Below are 19,258 nucleotides of genomic sequence, written 5' to 3'. Positions count from 1 at the left end.
CTGGCAAAGAGTCAGGGTTATCCTCAGCATGAGAAAAGTTCTCAAATTGATCATCATTGCATATGACAACTGGATGTAAAAGTGAATCCTAACACGTGTCTCAGCTGTCTGATCTGGCTAGTGTTAGCAATGTCATCATTTAACCCCTTGCATGGGGGCCGTCCGACGTCATGTGGGCGTGTGTGGAGGACGGCCGGGGCAGTCCGAATCCCGTCCACTATTTAAATCGCCCGCTCAGCGCTAAAATGTGTGCAGTATGCAAGGGGTTAATAGTCCCACTGTTGTTTTTTAAATATAAAATGCATCAACTGAAGTCACATTTAGTTTTGAGCCTTTACCTAAAATTGTTGTTGGAAGTGTGGCAGCCTTCTGTTTCAACATAATGACTCATGAGGCACTGACCCAAGATGTCTTCTGAATATCTCTTTCCTTGGTGGGCGTCCTGCACAGCAGGGACGTCAAGCTATATGCTATATGATGTTGACATAAGTGCTGGAGGCCTGATGCAAAGCAGGGGAATCTGGTACTTATGGTCCCCCGACAGTCCCCTACACAGTCTCCCGGGCTCCTTTCTTCTGGAAGGGCGGGTTCTATATTAATAAGTTCCCTTTTGTGGCAGTGCTATTGGCCTCAGGAGATGCAACGCAAGGTGTCGGAAAACTGACTAGTGAAGTAGAACATCTCTTGTTCAGCCAAACAATCATTCATTCAACTGTTCTTTATTCATGTAGATAAACACCTCTTCCTACACTCTGGTGCTTCTTCCCTTCTGTGTCCGGGCCGCACACACCTGACGGTGCAGAGAAGATTTTCCTGGTCCATGTTTTCAGTTTGAAATTATCATCTGGATGAATAGTTCAGCCATTACACAGGAGACATCCCATCCACTCTATTCCTTAGCCAAGACAGGGTGAATGTGGTGAAGCAGATGGATCTTCTTCATCGCTTTTAGTTCCTCCTTGACATGCTATTAACTGTGATGGCCACTAGAGAGAACACTGTCTTAGTGGAGGGCTGCATAAGCATCATCATTATAGCGCCAAAGAATAGGCGATTTCTTACACAGTCGTCACGTTGAAAACAAAACTCACCAAAACAAAGTAGTGCAAGAGCAGAATGAGACAAAATGGTAAATAACAAATCCTCAAGAGAACCATGCTTAAATACATGAATTATCTAAAGTTCAAACAGTTGCGATTCATTATTGATGTCATGATCTCAGAGGTCACTGTGCCAGATTCAGTTTCCTGGTACAAATCATCTTCCCCCTAAATTGAGCTGGTGATTACCAGAGGGGCCCACCAGTACTCATTTTGGGGGACGAACAATTCTTGTTCCTCTTTGGACAAAGAGAAAAGATCAGGGAAACGCATAAATGGGAAAGAAGGAGAAAGAAAAGATGTACAATCGCTCATAAAGGGAGAATGCAGGAACCTGCAAGTGAGATAATTGGGTAGGAAGTGTCTAATAGTGGATTAAATGGCACCAAATCGATTCCAAACTATGCAGCGTTGGTATTCAGCATGCCAACATGTGTTAGCGCCAGGTCGCAGGGTACTCAGCAGAGCTTTGGACACTGGCACTCATTCTTTTACAAATTAAGCACTGCTTGGGCGGCAGGTATCAGTCATTTTAAGTGTTTATTGAATCACTAAACAACTGCTATTGTGTTCATCCATAAATTAGACAAACTGTCAGTGGCAACATGTGGCAGGCTGTCATAAGTACTGGTGTTGACAACATAGGTGCTCATTATGATGGGGGAGGACCTCCACCGTCAGCCTGTCAGTGGTGGTCTTGCCGACAATTCTGAGGGCCGATCAGACGGCCACATTACGATGGCAGTCGGATCGTTGGCGGTCGGAAAATCCGACTGCAATGGTCCCGGCAGTTGGATAGAATCCGACCGCCAAACGGACCTCCCGCATTAGCCAGAATGGTGGCGTGCCTGTTAGGCCGCTGTTCAGATAATGATATTCATCCCTGCCAGCCTTTCCATGCCGGTTCAACCGCCATGAAAATGCTTGCGGGATGGACATTGGGGGTCCGTAGCGGGCCCACCTTTCCCCCTGGCACATTCCCTAGGGTGTTGGGGGGCACCCTAGGTGACCCCCTACAAATCGCTGTACCAAGTGACAGGTACCGCATGGTGCCTGTCACGTAGTACAGGGATATGTAAAACATCTCTTTTTAACATTACGGCAGGCGCTGCTGCCAGCAGCACCCGCCCCAATGTTAACACCTTCGCTGCGGCGGCTATTCCGCCGCAGCGCTAAGGGGGCCGCGCGGCGCTCACACGCTGGTGACGGAACCGCTCCGTCACCAGCCTCGGGTGAGCTGTGCTGATGATAGAGCGGTTCCGTCATGGCCCCGCCCGCTCAATAGAACGTGCCAAGCAGGCGCAAAATCAGCGCCGCGCAGGCGCGCCAGGTTGGCCATGACGCAACCGCTCCGTCATCAGCACAGCGCCACCGTGGCTGATGACAGGGCATTCCGTCATCAGCATCGAAGAGGTTAAAGGTGGGTGATGAGACCGCCATGGTAGGGGTAGCATCCTAATTCCTATTGTGGGACTGCTGCCTTGTTGGCGGCCGTTCCCAAATAGGAGACAATGGCGGACGGACTGAAGTCCGTCCACCATCGTAATCAGGCCCTAAGTGCCGGTGCCGAGCACCAAAATCACCAGCTCAAATTAAGCACTGAGGTCATCCCTCCAGGAGTGAGCAGAAAACGTAAATGGGGAGGTAGAAAGCAGTAAAACAATGATTATTCCATGGATACACACATATAAACAGGACATAACTTTAATAAAAATCTGTTTGCGGAGAAATGGAGCAATAACTTATTTGCATACATGCCCTAGAGTGTTGGCAAGCCAGATAACAGAAAAAAATGTCAAATGGAATCAGTGCTAGAGGAGTCAGCCAGCAGAAGGTCAAACCGAGTTACATCATCACATTAAGAGCATGAAATGGAAGGGATGCTTTGCTTGAAACACAGAAATTGCCTTACAGTTTACAGAAATGCACTCTGTTCCACAAGAACACAAAGTCAAATTCTGGTAATTCAGATGTCAAGAGAATTTAGATTCTGAAAGTACCTTACTTGCCCTTGTGTTTACATCTCCTTGTTTAAGGAGCGTCAAAACAACTTTCATATCTTCGTCCGTCTCTGCAGAAGCCAGAGGGGTGAGCATTACTGCGGTGTACCCTGCTTTGTTCTGGTGGTTTACATCACACACTCCTGTAACACAAGCACAGGCGATTGAATAGCTGTCCATCTTATGGCATTTCCAAGGAAATCAAATGTAGAAGGCGCAACAAAGGTTTTCTCTGCGAAATGGAGCTTCCAAGAAAAGAAGAATGTAGTCCCTTCATATATTCTTTCATATTGATTCTTTCGCAGAAACAAACAATGCCACATTCTACGCTCCCTGCATTTGCAACATCAGCACCAATTACTAGGATTGCTGGAATTATGTGGAAGGACAGGGCCCAATTCTGTGATGGGGTGTTTTAAATTATTTAGTAAGGAAAGGCCCATTTTGGGGAAGGAAAGGCATATTATGCACCATAATATGTGATTACAAAACAAGTCTGATACATAATCCGTATCAATATTATATATTTTGACATGCTAACACAGTAATAAAAAAAACCAAAGTGCAATAAAAATACATAGGTTCCCAAAGAAGAAATGTATATCCACCCAACACATCCTTTTTAAAATGTAATTCACCAATAATTTTGTCTTTTATGAAGCATAGTTTCCTAATCCTTTCTACTACCCAGAGTACAACAGACAGGGTAAAACATACGTCAGACTCATACTCAGAACAATGCTCATGTAATCCTTTTATCCCAATTATACCCTACAATTTGTCTTCAGTTTTGAATTAACCTTGTGTTCACAAAATAGGGTCTCTGCAAGTCCACCTTTCCATTAATAAATGGCCCCTCAGAACAGTAGAATACATTTTTATATTTTTTTAGCTACGTGGCATGTTAGAATCCAAGACGTGTAGTAGAAAGAGACACAATACATTTATTTGTGAACCTTCCAATTGACCCACTTGAGACAACTGCTACTCTGAGTGCAGTGTGAATGTGGTAAACATTTGTGCATGAGTGTGGATAGTGAAATAAGACATTTTCAAGGCAAAGAATGATTTGCTTTGTTCATTCTGCTTATATTTAAGTATTAAAGATGTTTGTCTACGTCAGACACAAGACCCTTGCTCCTGTCCATGAATGGTGAATGTTTACACTATCCTGGAAAGTTGTTGTCTCTTTAAATGCTGGAATTTAACTTTTGCACAGGGTCAGGCATTTCATTGGTTGTGAGGAGCAATTTCAAAACATTTGATTCGATGGAGGAGAAAAAAAAGTTTGATTAAATCTATGCAACAAGCATGTGGCTGAAAAATCACGTTTTTCCTTTGACCCCCTTTATGACTTTCTAGAAAAGAAGGGCTCAACCTTGGAAAAAACCGATAGATAATGTCCGGATCAGCAATGATACAATTTGCACCAGAAAATCTGGGCATTTATTTTCTTTGAAATACGTTTCAGGGATTATTAGCAAGCAATCTCAAGCGTATAAATTGTAAATAAATAGGAAATCGATAAAGTTAGGCTTTTATTGTCAATGGATCCCACTCCACTACTCATCGGCGCTGTCAATGGGCAGGGCCAGTGTTTTACTTTAAAGGAGTCGCAGTGAAGTGATTTTTTTAATGATATCCTGAGCATTTGAATAGAATCCTTGAAAATGAAAAGTGCGCATTTCCCATTGAAAATCTCCAAACCCGTATAATTAGCTTTTAGGGTTTTGCTAAGGGGTAATGCGTAGTTTAACAGCGTCAATGAGCTTTTCCACAATATCACATTAGAGAATAGTTTATCATAAGCTACACCTAATAACAAGTGCATACGTTGATATATTCAGTGGACACTGAAACCAGAGCTGAAGCAAACATGTCTAGCAATGTGATGTGTTTCAAAAGAAGCTAATTTGAAAAGTTTAACATTTTGTTCTGAAAAGCTTCACTAGTTCCAGAACATGCAGCTGTTTCTAAAGGGACAATCAACAAAAACGAACACAGCATCTTCTCCAAAATGCATACAATTATGTTGACGCTTACTTTTAATGTAAGTGTGTAGGAGTCATAATAGATTTGTGCTTTTGTAGTTGTTATATCGAACCTGGATTTAGCAGTGCTCCAGTATTTTTTAAACTAAAAACGAACACTAAGGACTGTACGATGTACCTGTATTTATATTTGCCACGCTCATATTACATCTGTCAATCAATTACTCAACTGGTACTTGCAGAGCGAGGCTTATCACCGGTGAGGGTATCCAAGCGCAGGTTTGCTGTCTTAGTCAAAGAGCCAGGTTCTGAGTTTCTTCCTGAAGTTCATCAGGAAGGGTGATGTTCAGAGGTGGAGGGGAGGGCATTCTAGGGCATGGCAGAGAGGTGGGAGAAGGAGCGTCCTTCAATGTGGCCACGGAAGATGCACGGTGTCTGTGCGCGAGCGAGGTAGGCAGAGCGAAGGTTTCAGGATGATTGGCGGAAGTTCAGACGGTAGTTCATGTACGCTGGTCCTTGGTCAGGGAGGGCCTTGAAGGCATGTGTCAGTAGTTTGAAATGCCATCTTTTCTGGATGGGAAGCCTGTCCGTGGAGGTTCCTCAGGTGCTGGGAGACGTGTGTCCATTTAGACAAGGATCAGTCTGGCCACTGCATTCTGTATCATCTGGAGCCTTCTCATGAGTCTGATGGTGGTTCCTGCTTATAGTGCATTGCCATAGTTCAGATGGCTGGTGATTCGGGTTTGCATTCTGGTGCTTATGGGGAGCCATTTGAAAATTCTTCAAAGCATGCAGAGAGTGTGGAGATAGGCAGAGGAGACTGTGCTGATCTGTTATTTCATGGCAAGTTTGCTGTCCAGGTTGATGACATGGTTGCGGGCGTGGTCACTTCATGTGGGGGTGGTTCCAAGTTTGGTACACCACCAGGTGTCGTTCCAGAGGGAGGTGTGGTTGCCAAAGATCAGCACTTTGGTCTGGTCTGTGTTACGTTTCAGACAGTTGTCCTTCATCAAGGCTGCAACATTCTTCATGAAGTTGTGGAAGTTGGTCTTCATTGTAGTGGGGTCTGCTGAGAGCTAGAGAATGAGCTGGGTGTAATCGGCATAGGGTATGATGTTGATATCGTGGGTTCTGATGATGTCAGCTAGAGACGTCATGTGGATATTGAAGCGGGTGGGGCTGAGCGATGAACCTTTGGGACTCCACAGTTGGTGCTCTTGGGTTGCATGGTGAAGGGGAGATAGATTCTCTGCGTCCATCCCGTGTGAAATGATGAATGAAATCCATCTGCGTGTGTCCCTTTGATTCTAATCTGGTGCAGTCTCTTTACGAGTGTCTGGTGGGAAACGGTGTTGCAGGCTAAGTAGCGGTCGAGAAGTTCAGGGCAGTCGCTGCTTCCCTATCGAGTAGGGTGCGGATGTCATCTGTGGTGGCAATCACGGCCGTCTCGGTTCTGTGGTTGGTTTGGAAACCTGATTGGGAGGGGTCTAGCAGGTTGTTTCTCTCCAGTTGTTCAGTGAGCTGATGGTTGATGGCCTTCTTTGGGATTTTTTTGTGGGAAACGAGAGCAGTGAGGTCGGGCCGTAGTTTGGGAGATTGATGGGGTCTGCAGAGGGTTTCTTGAGGAGAGGTCTGACCTCTGCGTGTTTCCATGCACCAGGAAAGGCGGCTGTGGCAATGGATGCATTGAGGATGGTGGTGAGTTGGTGGCTGATCTCACTTCCTAGGTTGAAGAGGCGGTGGGGGCATGGGTCGGTGGGTGCTCCTGAGTAGATGTAGTTCATTATGGCTGTGGTGAGCTGTTCCCATGTGGTGAGATGCTGGTGGAGGCTTCGGTAGGAGTGGGGAGGCTGAGGGGGTCAATGGGTTGGGGATCAAATTTCCAGATGTTGGTAGATATACAGTTGGGAAAGTGATTTGCTAGAGCATCACAGAGTACCTGTGAGGCAGTAATCGTGTTCTCGGTGCTTGTTGAGTAGAAAAACGCTCTGATGATGGTGAAGAGTTCCTAGGTGTGGTTGGCGCTAACCTCAATGCGGTCTGCAAGGGTATCCATTTTCGCATCTTTGAGTTGTTGGTGGTATTTGTTGAGGGCTGACTTGAAGGTTGCTCAATTTGTGTCATCTCTGCTGGGGCACCATCTTCTTTCTAGTTGTTTGTAGGTACGTGCATAGTTCCGAAGTGTACCAGCTGGCTTGTTTGGTGGATCTCTGGGTGCTGGCTGATTTGATGGGGGCAACTCGGCCGGCGGCGTTGGGATCCAGGTGTTGCAACTCTTGACTGCCTGCTTCAGATTTGTTTCTGCGTCAGGCTGGGTGGTGTTGAGGGCGTCCAACCACTGGTTCTGTTAAACCTTGCTCCAGCTGCAAAAGGAGGTGCGGGAGGGTTGGGGGTTTGGGGGTTAGTGCGAGGTTGTCCTGTGATGGTGAAGTGTATGAAGAAGTGGTGAGTTCTGTGGTATGGCTGTATTTGACTCTGTGGCTGGATGTGAAGATAGGGTCCAGTGTGTGTCCTGCTCTGCATGTGGGATCTGTGACCAACTGGGTGAGGCCCATGTTGTCCATTTGTTTCAGGAGGTTGGCAGAGTTTGTGTCTGTGGGGTCGTCCAGATGGAACTTGAGGTCTCTGATGAAGAGGCAGTGCTTGGATTTGATGGCGGGTGGGATGATAAAGTCTGTGATTGTGTGGCAAAGGCCGGTTCGTAGTCCTGGGGGTATGTAGTTGAGGGTGCCTTATTATGGTTGTTTTGTCATCTGTGTGGAGTTGGAAATTCAGGTGTTCCAGGATCGGGCTGGTTTTGTCTTCGGTGGTGGTGCAGTGAATTGATTATTTGTAGATGATGGCGATGCCACCTCTTTGTTTGTTGGTGTGGTCCTGGTGTTTCATCTTTGGGCATCGCGGTGGCGATGTCGGGGGTCCGAAGACAGGTTGAGTCATCTCTCTGTGATGAAGATCATGTATGGGGCAAGGGTGGAGATGGTGTTCTAGATTTCGGTGGTGTGTTTGCAGAGCGATTTGGTGTTGATTAGGAGGCATTGGAGTGCTATGTAGTGACGATATGAGAGGCAGAAGTTGTTGCGGTGTCTGCGGTCTAGGGCTCTGAGATCTGTGTAGGAGCCTGTAAGTAGCTGGAGGGTCAGGATTCCTGGTACTGGGAGTGGTCCAGGTGTGGACGTATGCAGATGAGCTTGCCTTTGGCACCCCCAATGCATGGCTGAGTTGTGACCACATTGAGTAGGTCCTGGGAGGGGAGCAAGCTGGGGAGGTAGGTAGTGGGAAGCGGGACGCAGGAAATGAGAAAACGGCAAACGGCCATGGAGCCTAAAGGGCTGACCGCACTGGAACCTAGAAGGGCTGCACTCACCGTAAAAAACTTGCTGTCTGACAAAGCTGGCTGCCGACGCTCACTCACAAGGGCAGGAGCAGCCTAGCAGCAGTCAGGCGGGAAGAAGAGGCGACTACAGGCAAGGCGAGCTAGTGAGAACCTGGTCATCTATGTCTTCAGAACAGGAAATTCAGAATTAAAATATGTGATAAAATGCATCAGTATTTTTGTATTCACAGACATATGCAAGAACTAGGGGACATAAAATAGAATATTTAATATCAACCTGTGTCAAGTAGAAGTTTCACAATAGAGAAGTTGGAGTGTGAGACACTGTAGTGAAGGGCTGTGTTTCCATTTCCATCCGCCATATTTAGAACCATCTTGAGCAGTTGTGGGCTGATGGAGCTGAACTCTTTCAGGTATGCCTCCACCTCAGACGATGTGGATGACTTCTGACTAGACACTCTGAACCACTCTTGGCAGATGATGCTTAGGGTTTCTCTCTGTACCAAATAAAATGCAGTTCGATTTAGATTATGTTCTGCGTTGCTGCAACAAAAGAGACTGAGTACTTTTTTAAATACCGCTTTTAAATCTGAAATGTGTTCTGTTTCAAAAAAGAGCATTACAATTGTACACCTGTAATACAACACATAATAATAAAATATAAAACAACTAGGAACGACTGACAATTCATTAGAAGTGACTGTAGCAAAGTAAAAGCAAAATAATCAGGAGCAGACGGAAGATACCAAAACAAAGAGTTTTGTTATAAGAACAGAGAAACAATAAAATCAGGCACACTTTGATTGAGTAGCTTTCAGAAATTTCTAGAAATTCCTAACTCTCTTCTTGATGATAATGGACTATTATGAATTAAAGAGGGATTCTCTTAGACTGAACATTAAGCAATTTACTAATCTAATTACTGATGTACAAGTCAATAGGGTGTTGCTGGTGTGATATAAGATTTAACCTAGTTCTTGTGTGTCGTGCGGTCACAAATCATGGCGTGGATTAACCGGTTCCACAACGAGTAATGAATAGAGATGGATCTGCCAATTAACAGTGGGGCATTATTTTATTTAACCAAATGTGATCTCAAATCGTTTTACAATCAGTTTACGACTTGGCACAGCTATTGATTTGTAGAGAACTGCTTGCATTGATATTTAGTCTGTGTGTGGTAGAAATCCTTCTATTTGGTACCAGATTCACACCCAGGAATGATTTAATGAAAGTCCTTTTATGCCACTAGAGAATTTGCATGTGGTAGTTAGCACAATCTCAGACAATGCAGAATGATATTTTGTAACTTCCTTTACAATGCAATCGGACACACATGGATATTGCATGATCCTCTTTTCAATTAATCTATAAAGTCAAGTACTTAAAAATAAGTATAAGCATGCGATATTCAAAGAACACACAACAACTTGAGTGTAAAGAATATTGAATAAAACATTACATTAATAAAAACTTAGGTCACATTTTCCATCTCAAATTACATAAAAATTGATTATAAACCTGTGGGAATGTGCACTACATTGTGATTGAATTGAAAGTGTTCTGCTGCCAGTAATGCTGTATTTTTGTCATAATATGATGAAATATTTTATTTTATTTTATTCTATTGCCACAATAAAAGCCTATGACCCAACTGGGTACTCTGTTCTCCAGTTGGCTACAAATAGCTCTGATATACTGCTAGTCAAATTCCAACGATTACACTGTAAGGACCTCTTTATTTTTAATATTTACTCAAGGGGGCTTCCAGGCGGTAAACCCACTGAGGCAGTTGACCAGCTAGATATTCTTCTTAAACAATATTGTTTGAACGGCAATGTAATCGTTGCTGGTGATTTTAATTGTTGTTTTGAACCCCTAGATAACTATGATATAGACCTTACGGTGGAAGAGGACTATATTTGGGAAATCCCTCAGCTGTCCCTATTACCTATTAAAATATGGTCAGAGGCCGCATTGCAATTCAAAGTCTTATGTGTGGAGCACGGGCTACGGGCCACTAACGGAAGAACGGGTTCTGACAAACAGGGTGCCCCTACCTTTAACAATGGCACATCACATAGTCGTATTGATTACATTCTCACTAACAAGGAGAACTGGTCCTGTGTTGATGATATGTGGATAGAGCCAATGGCTGAAAGTGACCATGACCCACTAATTTTGTTATTTAGGTTGTTTGATCTACCTAAAAGTGAGGGACCGAGGGACAGTGTGGAAATTGCCCTCTCGAATGACCACAGACGAATCAGATGGACCAATTGTGTAACAAATGAAGATAGTGTTGCAGCTATGAGGGATTTAACCATCCAGGCCATTATAGACCTAAGGAGTAACTCCACTGCGGAGGTTCCGGTATCTAATCTTAGTAGGATCCATGATGTGTTTTTTAATAAACTGAGATTTTTCTTCGTTAAAAAGGTTATTAAAAGACAGAGTAGGCCTGTAAGGAAGGAGGATCAATGGTACGATAAATCCTGCAGGGTTGCCTACAGGTCCTTGTCAGATGCAGTAAAGACTAAAGACATAGCCAAGATAAAGGATGCCCTTTATCGTGTATAAAAAAACACAACTCAGGGCAAAAGGTGAATGGGATGATGGATACTGGAGGGATCTCTTGAGAGCCAGCAAAGAAAGATCTATGACCTCCTTCTGGGATACGGTTAAGTGGGGAAGGGGGGTCAAAAGAGGCGAACCCTCGAACCATGTGTCACCAGACGCTTGGGTTTCCCATTATGCGTCCCAGTTCGCTTCTGAGGATGGAGATGAAGATGGGTGCGAGGCACTTCTGAATACAACTGTGAGTGCTAGCTACCTATCCTTTACTAAAGTCGATGTTCTAAGAACTCTGAACAACATCCCAAAAGCGAGGGCCCCAGGCTTGGATTCTGTTCCTGCAGATCTATTTATGCATGACAAGGACCTCTGGGCTTCCTACATCCAGTTGCTAGCCAATGGCATTGCGAAGGGTTCGCCTATTCCAGAGTCCTGGAAGGGAGCCGAGATTATCCCAATCTTTAAAAAAGGGGAGTGCTCAGATCCAGGCAATTATAGGCCTATTAGCCTTATCGCATGCATACAAAAAAGTAGTGGCGAGGCTTCTGCTGCAGCGTATCCATGGTTGGATAGATGAAAATGACATTCTGACGCCCCTACAGGCAGGGTTTCGCAGCCATACTAGTACCATTGATCAAGTTTTTAGATTTGTTTTATTATATTGGCGTGTAGTGCTACTTGGGGGGGGTATGCTTTTTGCAGCCTTCGTTGATCTTAAATCAGCATTCGACTTGGTCCCTCGTGCCAAGTTGTGGAAAGCCCTACAAGAACAGGGCATCCCAATAGATATCCTGTCGTTATTAATCAGATTGCACTAGGATAATTTTGCTCAAGTCCGATGGAATCAGCAGGGCAGCGTAACTGAGAAATTCCCCATTGCAAGGGGAGTACGCCAAGGATGTGTTTTAGCCCCAACCCTCTTTTCGTTATACATCAACAGGGTGATCAGGTACTTTGAGCAACAACCGACCGACGCACCCAAGTTGGGCGGAAAGCTGATCCCCCTGTTGATGTTTGCGGATGATACCTTACTAATTTCAAAAACACAACAGGGTCTTCAGAAGGCCATTGGAGTTTTTGAAGTGTTCTGCATAGACCATGGTCTTGTTATTAATACAGCCAAAACAAAATTCATGGTCTTACACAAACAGAAACTTGTTAGACGGAAGGTGGTTATGGACGGGGTACAACTGGAACAGACCCAAGTCTTTAACTACCTGGGTATTAACCTGTCATCCAAGTTAGATTGGAAACAGCACACCAACCAGCTGGTCACGAGGCATGCACAATTGACAGGAGCACTCACCAAGGAATTTTACTCATCACACACTAGGCCAATTACCCCGGTTTTAAAGATTTACAATGCCAAGGTTGGAGCAGCGGTCCTTTATGGGGCTGAACTCTGGGGACCCAGTAACCTTACAAAGTTGATGGTTGCCCAAAATAAATTTTTGCGCAACATCACTGGTTACCGGTATCCTCCACTATGACTTAGGGTCTCACAGCTTCGAGGATATGGCCAAATATAGATCGGTTGCTTACTGGAGGAGATTATGGGTAACCCCGGAACTCTCCCAGTATGCTCAGGGCTTCCTCGAGGTTAGAGACTCGGACAAAGCTCATAAAATATCATGGATGAGGGAGGTGAAAGCAATTTATATGGGTATGGGTCTATCTCCACTATGGGATGACCCTGTGAGGAATGTTTTCCCACCTAAGAAAACACTTCGTGATCTGTACTGGAACATGGTTGGGGCAAAGAGCTTTGGTCGCTGCATCGAACCATCTTTTAGAACCGATTTCTTAGAACTCAAGCATGTACCGGCCCTAGAACCTTATTGGGATTGGATTACCATTCCAGGGGACCGGAAGAAGTACCATCAAATGAGGGTGGGGACATTACCACTAAATGCTTTAACTGCGAAATGGTGTGGGAACCAAAGTTCGGTGTGTCCCTTTTGTCCTGAACAAAGGGAAGACATTGGGCATGTATTGTTCGCCTGCCCAGAATATAACGCACCCAGAAGATCCTGGCTAAAACCGATTTGTGTTCAGTTAGGCATCAAAACTGCTAGTGAGGCCATTAGGATTCTAAGAACTGATACCTCTCAGCCAGTTGTTATAGCCATGTCTAAATTCTTTCACTGGATGTGGATAATTCGGGCCCGCAAAATGAGTTAGCAATAACCCCCCGGCCCGCTGTTACACGTTGCCATTCGATTTTGTAAAATGTACTATGAGACTGATATCTTTGGCATTGAATGAATTTCTTTTTTAATACTGTTTTATTCCTTTTAATATAATATATTTAAAGATTGCAATCATGGATTTTTTTTATATAAAATAGCATATTGATGAGCTAGTTTCTTCTTTCTAGATAAAGTTGAAATGATTAATTGTGGATTTTACTATCTGTTGTGTGGGGGGGCAAGTATGTAAATGTCTTTTATGATTGAAAAATATCGAAATAAAGACTATTTTGAATTTGAATTTGAATAAAACATTACATTAATAAAAACTTATGTCATATTTTCCATCTCAAATTACATAAAAATTGATTATAAACCTGTGGAAATATGCACTACATTGTGATTGAATTGAAAGTGTTCTGCTGCCAGTAATGCTGTATTTTTGTCATAATATAATGAAATATTTCATTCTATCGCCACAATAAAAGCCTATGACCCATTGATCTAACTGTCTTTTCTAGTATTGGATAAACACGTTATCATTTGCAGCTATAAAGTTATACAGAGGCTGTGGTCTCCCCAACTCTAACAGTACGCCTACCTTTGGGGGAAAAAGACTGACCCAACAAAACAGAGTCCCTTACCCTCTATGATTCTCTCAGCACCAGTAACTTGCTGACTGCAATGGTTGCCACAGGACTACCACTGACAACAGCACCAGAAAGAAAAACAACACATACAGTACTTTTACTTTAGAAAATCCACAGGACTCATCTTGACTACTAGAAAATGTGGGGTACTAAATGGAAAAAATGGCTAGCAAAGACTTTCTAAAAAACCTAAGATTTGTTTGCTTTGGTCTCCACAACACAGGGCTATTTTTATTCTATGGACGCTATTGATAAAAGCAAGGCTTTCATTACAATTAGTATTTAAATGTATATTTGATATATAGCCCTTCCTGGTGATGCATGTATTTAATGCCATTTCTTGGAAGTAAATTTTGCCTACATGTATTCTATTGCCTAAAAAAGAACTGAAAATACCCTTGTAGAGTTTTACCACACAGTGTCCAATTTTTGTAAATCGGCTTGTAGGTCACACAGTAGGATGTGAACACGGACCTGAACATCTATTGACTCCACAATATCGAATACCAACATATTGTCAAGATAAGCATACACAGGGCAGTCCAGAATTGCTATTGTTAAGTCCATATAAACTTAGCAGCATATTGGTAGTCAATAAAGATATATATCTTTGATATTTTGGTAGAACACTAAGGCAATCTTGACTTACTTGTTGGCATGGCCTTTGAAAGAAGTCAGGGTAATGTTTATTTAGAAGCCAAGGAGCGTTGTGCCACCAGTAAGACACAGGGAGAAGGCTTCAGGGTCCATACCCACAAATCATGCCTGCATATCTGTAGTAGATGTGTGCTGCCATAGAAGGGAAAATTCAGTCTCAGTCAGACTGAGATTTAGATTTAAAATGGCCATTCATGTTTTGATGGTGTTCCGGCACGTTTTGAGGCTTCGGAAATTGCTATCAAAAGTGACTTCAAGGTAGAGATGTGTGTCATACGCTCGCGGGTTGAAATGCCTATATTCTTGGGAGGGTAATACTTTGAAGGAGTGCTGGAAGGCAAGGGCTTCTTTTGTTAGTATTCTTTAATGCATCATAGACCACCTCATTGGTTGCAATCTCAGTAAGGCAGAAGAGCCATGACATGGTTGGTTGCATGGAAGCCTTTGAAGATGGGTGATGTGGCATTACTGTTGAATGGTCACTACACCTTGTAGAATTGTCCAGAATAAAATAAAGCGGTGTGGGATGGGACCTGGTGAGTGTATTAATGTCTGGCTTCTTGCCCAAGTTGTGGTCTTGCCTATTTTTATGGAAGGTGAGAAAATGCAATATAGAAGTAACAGCCTGATGATGTAAAAGAAAATTATTTTGAATAGCGAGCTTTAAAAAAGAGGATGCTGTCATCATAGATGTGACTTCTATGAACTCAGGGATTCACACTAGATACTGTTTTGTCGGTGGTTGGAAGGAGTGCTCTGAGGCTGGGGCACGAGTATGCATGGTTTGACAGTATGGACGTTTGTAGAATCTATGTGGCCTATGCATTTTTGCTAGGTGTGATAGTATTGATTCCATTGATGAAATCGCGAGTTATTTCACAATTGTTTGCTTTGAGTGTGACATGATAGCAGCAGATAGTCAATTCTATGGTTTACAGCTGAGGGATGTGCCTTGCTTTGGATATTTGCATCAGTGTGGCTAGTATTTATGACTTGCACTGCTCGATGGGGATGTTCTGTTTCATCACAACACATATAATCTCCAATACACAAGAAGTACCTGCTCATACCTTGATACTAAAGTGCAAGGATAATTCTTTTCTGCTAGACATTGCATGTAAAGTTTTTTTCACACAGGCTTTACTACATTGAGGTTGTTCGGGTACTGGATTAGCCCCAAATTGAACAACAATAGGAATAGTGTGAAGGGATTGTTCGTTAATGGCAAAGCCTCAATGGCTTGAGGACATCCTGGCAGCCAAACTTTATAGTTACACTTTGAATGTATGTATGTCATTTTATTGTTTTTTAAAGCTTAGTAGTAATTACAGATACAGTAGAAAATGGGGTATATAGATCATTTTTCGTGCTTACTTGAAGCATATGAAGGATACGTCTTAAGTTAAAGCAGAAAATGTATATGAATCAAATAGCATAAAGTAAAAAATGACACATGGCAGTGGAACCAAAGCAATTACAGGTAAAACCCATGTGCAGATTGACTGAGGTTAAGGTTTTTGCCGGACACAGCTGAGAGATGTTTTTTCCCACCAGGATGTGTGTTTCAGGTCTTTATCGATGTCCGTCAATACCCTGTTTAGATGTGAGGGAGTCCCAAATTCTTCAGGCACGGCCAGAGAAAGCGGGTGAGGTGGTTCTTAAACCCTGGCATCTCCAGAAATGTCTCAGAGCTATACAATCATTCCAATGGACACCCTTGAAAGTATTGATTAATTTTGTAATCAAGAATGAGGCTGGTTTCTTTTTTCTTACCTTCTATGGGACGCTAAAGGAAGAATCATTTTTCATCACCCACCACTAGCAGGAAAGATAAGCGTCTTAATAAGACATTGGAATTATTTTTGTACTACGACACCCTCCCTAAAGAGATGCTCACATGTTCCTCCTTTTCTCTTGGAGGTGGGCAAGAAACCCACTTACGACCGTCCCGGCTGAGACTTTGGTGTAGCTAATGATTGATGCAACATAAAGTCAGAACGAAGCATTTTGCAAAGTAATGGAATGATGGTTTATATTAATGAGGAGACAAGTGGTGCCTTTAAAGTGATGGAAGATGTTATGGAATCTTCTTTTACCTAGAGTGTGCTGTAAGCATCTGCCTGCCTGCCTCCCTCTCTTGAGGTATTCTTACCCCACAAAAACTGAAATGTGTCAGTAGTGCATTAGAGAATCAGCCGGTAAATCGTAATAAATACTGACCGACTAATGTCACCAGGGTCTTGAGTTGAGATCTTCACAGAAATCATTGACAACAAAAACCTTCTCTGATCGCTTGCCATCGAGAATCAGTTGTAATCCCTCTATAGCAATGGGCTATTTGCAATTGACTCAAGCATGCTAGTGGGTGGAAAGCAAAATATTGCAATCCTGATATTAACACATTCATTCCTATAGAATGAGCAGGGGATTAAGTTTTTATAAAGAGCAAAATGCCACTGTATTCAATTATCTTAATAAGCAGAGAGACAGTTTTATGCACGTTTCAAAATTACCGCAAGACACACCCTTCCACTGAGTAAAAATATTTAATGCACAAAATAAAATGCTTATCCAAACGAAATAAACTGCTTTTCAAAACAATGTATTAGATTGATCTAGGAATTTTTTTTGTCACTACTGAAACTGTTGTATGCTTATGGCTAATAAAAAGAATTTCATAAGAAAAGTACTGTATATAGCAAACAAAAGTACCATTTGCTTCTCCGGCGTGGAATTGATTTCTGATAGGTGATTGCTCAACAGGTGGCACTGATGAAGAAATTCTTCCTCGAGTTTACATCTGCAAATGAAACACACGTTTTTGAATAATTCCTAGTGCTATTCCATCTCTTTTCTCCCTGCTCAAGTTTAAATGAGGTTTCAGCTGTCACATATTACACTGTCCTCACATAACCTCTTCAATCAATTTGTCACATTTCCTGCCTTCAGCTATGGATCTTTCTTGCGAGGAAAGAGGGGGGTTCTTCCATCTGAGCTTTGTCCTGTTTCCAAAGCCTTCACCCCACTATTTGGCCCATGTTTCTAGCAATAATCTCACTGACTTCTTACCAGAGAGACCTAAAAACTCCTCTTTATCAGGTCCGTGGGTTCGAAAAGAGAAGGGGGATAATTAGTTATCCTAGCAGGCAGGAATACTAGAGTGATTGGCCATTGTTTGAAGGGAGAGCTGAAGGATATTACCGAGTCACATTTTACTGGAGTGATTTTCTCCATAACGTCTAACAACCTCTTCCTTCAATTAGCCTTCTTCTGTGTAATATCATGGTGCCATCTAGTTTATTGTAAGGTCTACGAAGCACAAATCACCAGTCTGCACTCCACCACGCGTTGTGTCCGTAACGTTTGCATCAGCTAGTTCTACCATTTAACCAAAGGCTACTCAACCAAGCTCCAATGGTGGTGTTTCCTAGTTATTTTGTTATTTAAGTACCTCGTGTATTTAATTTCTAGGATATGTAGTTTCTCTCTTTGCATCGTACAGCTTCTCTCTTTGCATGCTCTTGCTGTAGACCAAAAATACATCCTGGTAACACCCGAGTGACTGCTCTCCTCTCAAACAACATGCCAGGAGTCCCTGTCTTTAGTACAAGTACCATATTAATGTAGCATAGTGATAATTAGAAACACAAAACACGCCCTCGCACATGCATTCATTGAGATGGTTTCATCAGCTAGAGGACATCAACAGGAAACGAGAGATCTGTGCAGAACGTCCATCGCAAATGGATTGTGTTGTTTGCTTCTTTGAGAAAATGACAATTTAGGATTTTGTCGTTTATTCCTAAACACAACTAAATTAGAATGTACTTTACCTTCACATCTGCTGTTTCTCTTATATCACTACTTTGCAACTATCCTGGTCAGATCACCTCCCAGAGCATCTTCTCTCAATACATCACACTACATTGCATAAGGAAACTGCTTCACACCCAAATAACCAACTGGTACCATAAATCATTCGTCATCTGAGCACACTTTTTGAAAAGGAAACCTAAAAAGAGTATACCAAATGGCCTACCATTACATCTGAACACAAATTTATAAAAGAAACTTAAATCAGCCATTTCTACAGTCTGGAACCAATATTTTAATCACTGGATCAGGGAATGGATTAGGGCTTTCGTTTAGCCTCTCATTTTATGTAGAGATAATGGCTTAAACCTTAAAAGAAGCATTTTGAACATCTCAATTAAATAAACTTGAGGCAGGCTCAACTTGAAACCAATTTCACAGTTGCAGCCCGGGTCTACAAAATTGAAATAAGCAGCTATGAGACTAATACAGTCAAACACAAAAGAACGGTGGATTTGCTATTTTGACTCGCACATCAACATTAGTTCTCATTAGTCAAAAGTCGATTAGATTATTCACACAATGAACAATACGGAGTGCTACTTTGGCATCGGATGCACATCCACCAAGGGCATCAAACAGTCATCTCCTGCCCAAACCTCAATTCGGGCTGTAGATTAACACAACGTTGAGAAAACACCAGTGCACCTCCAAAATAGTCACTTTGATCCCTTCGCTATTGTAGCGTTTAACATACTGTCCATATCCTTGGTCAGAAGCCACTTCCACAAAACCATACGGTGTAGAAAATTCAAGCTTTTATTTTGCAAACGTTATGATCCACAGCCGACGCGCGTGTCGCCCTCTTCGGGCTTTCTCAAGGCTGCATGCCATACATGAAACAAAAAAGAAAAGAAAACATACATGTACTAAGTTCTAAACGTTCCAAT

The 19,258-nt window shown here is 42.8% G+C and overlaps 1 protein-coding gene across 3 annotated transcripts in view; it reads right to left on the bottom strand.

Moving 5' to 3' along the window:
- The window catches only part of KANK4 (KN motif and ankyrin repeat domains 4), an 827,707-nt gene that overhangs the window by 77,617 nt on the left and 730,832 nt on the right, over positions 1–19,258 (bottom strand). For 2 of the 3 annotated variants that reach the window (XM_078669568.1, XM_078669560.1), the window contains 3 exons: positions 17,208–17,295; positions 8,703–8,922; positions 3,101–3,243 (listed from right to left, as the gene is read on the bottom strand). In XM_078669568.1, the coding sequence (XP_078525694.1) occupies positions 3,101–3,243; positions 8,703–8,922; positions 17,208–17,295 (451 nt within the window). The remainder of the gene's footprint in view (positions 1–3,100; positions 3,244–8,702; positions 8,923–17,207; positions 17,296–19,258) is intronic. The other variant, XM_078669574.1, reaches the window with a different exon arrangement.

Source organism: Lissotriton helveticus, chromosome 1_2 (genome assembly GCF_964261635.1).
Source record: "Lissotriton helveticus chromosome 1_2, aLisHel1.1, whole genome shotgun sequence".
Lineage (NCBI taxonomy): Eukaryota > Metazoa > Chordata > Amphibia > Caudata > Salamandridae > Lissotriton > Lissotriton helveticus.
The sequence above is the reverse complement of the archived record's forward strand: the minus strand, read 5'-3'. Positions and strand labels throughout refer to the sequence as shown.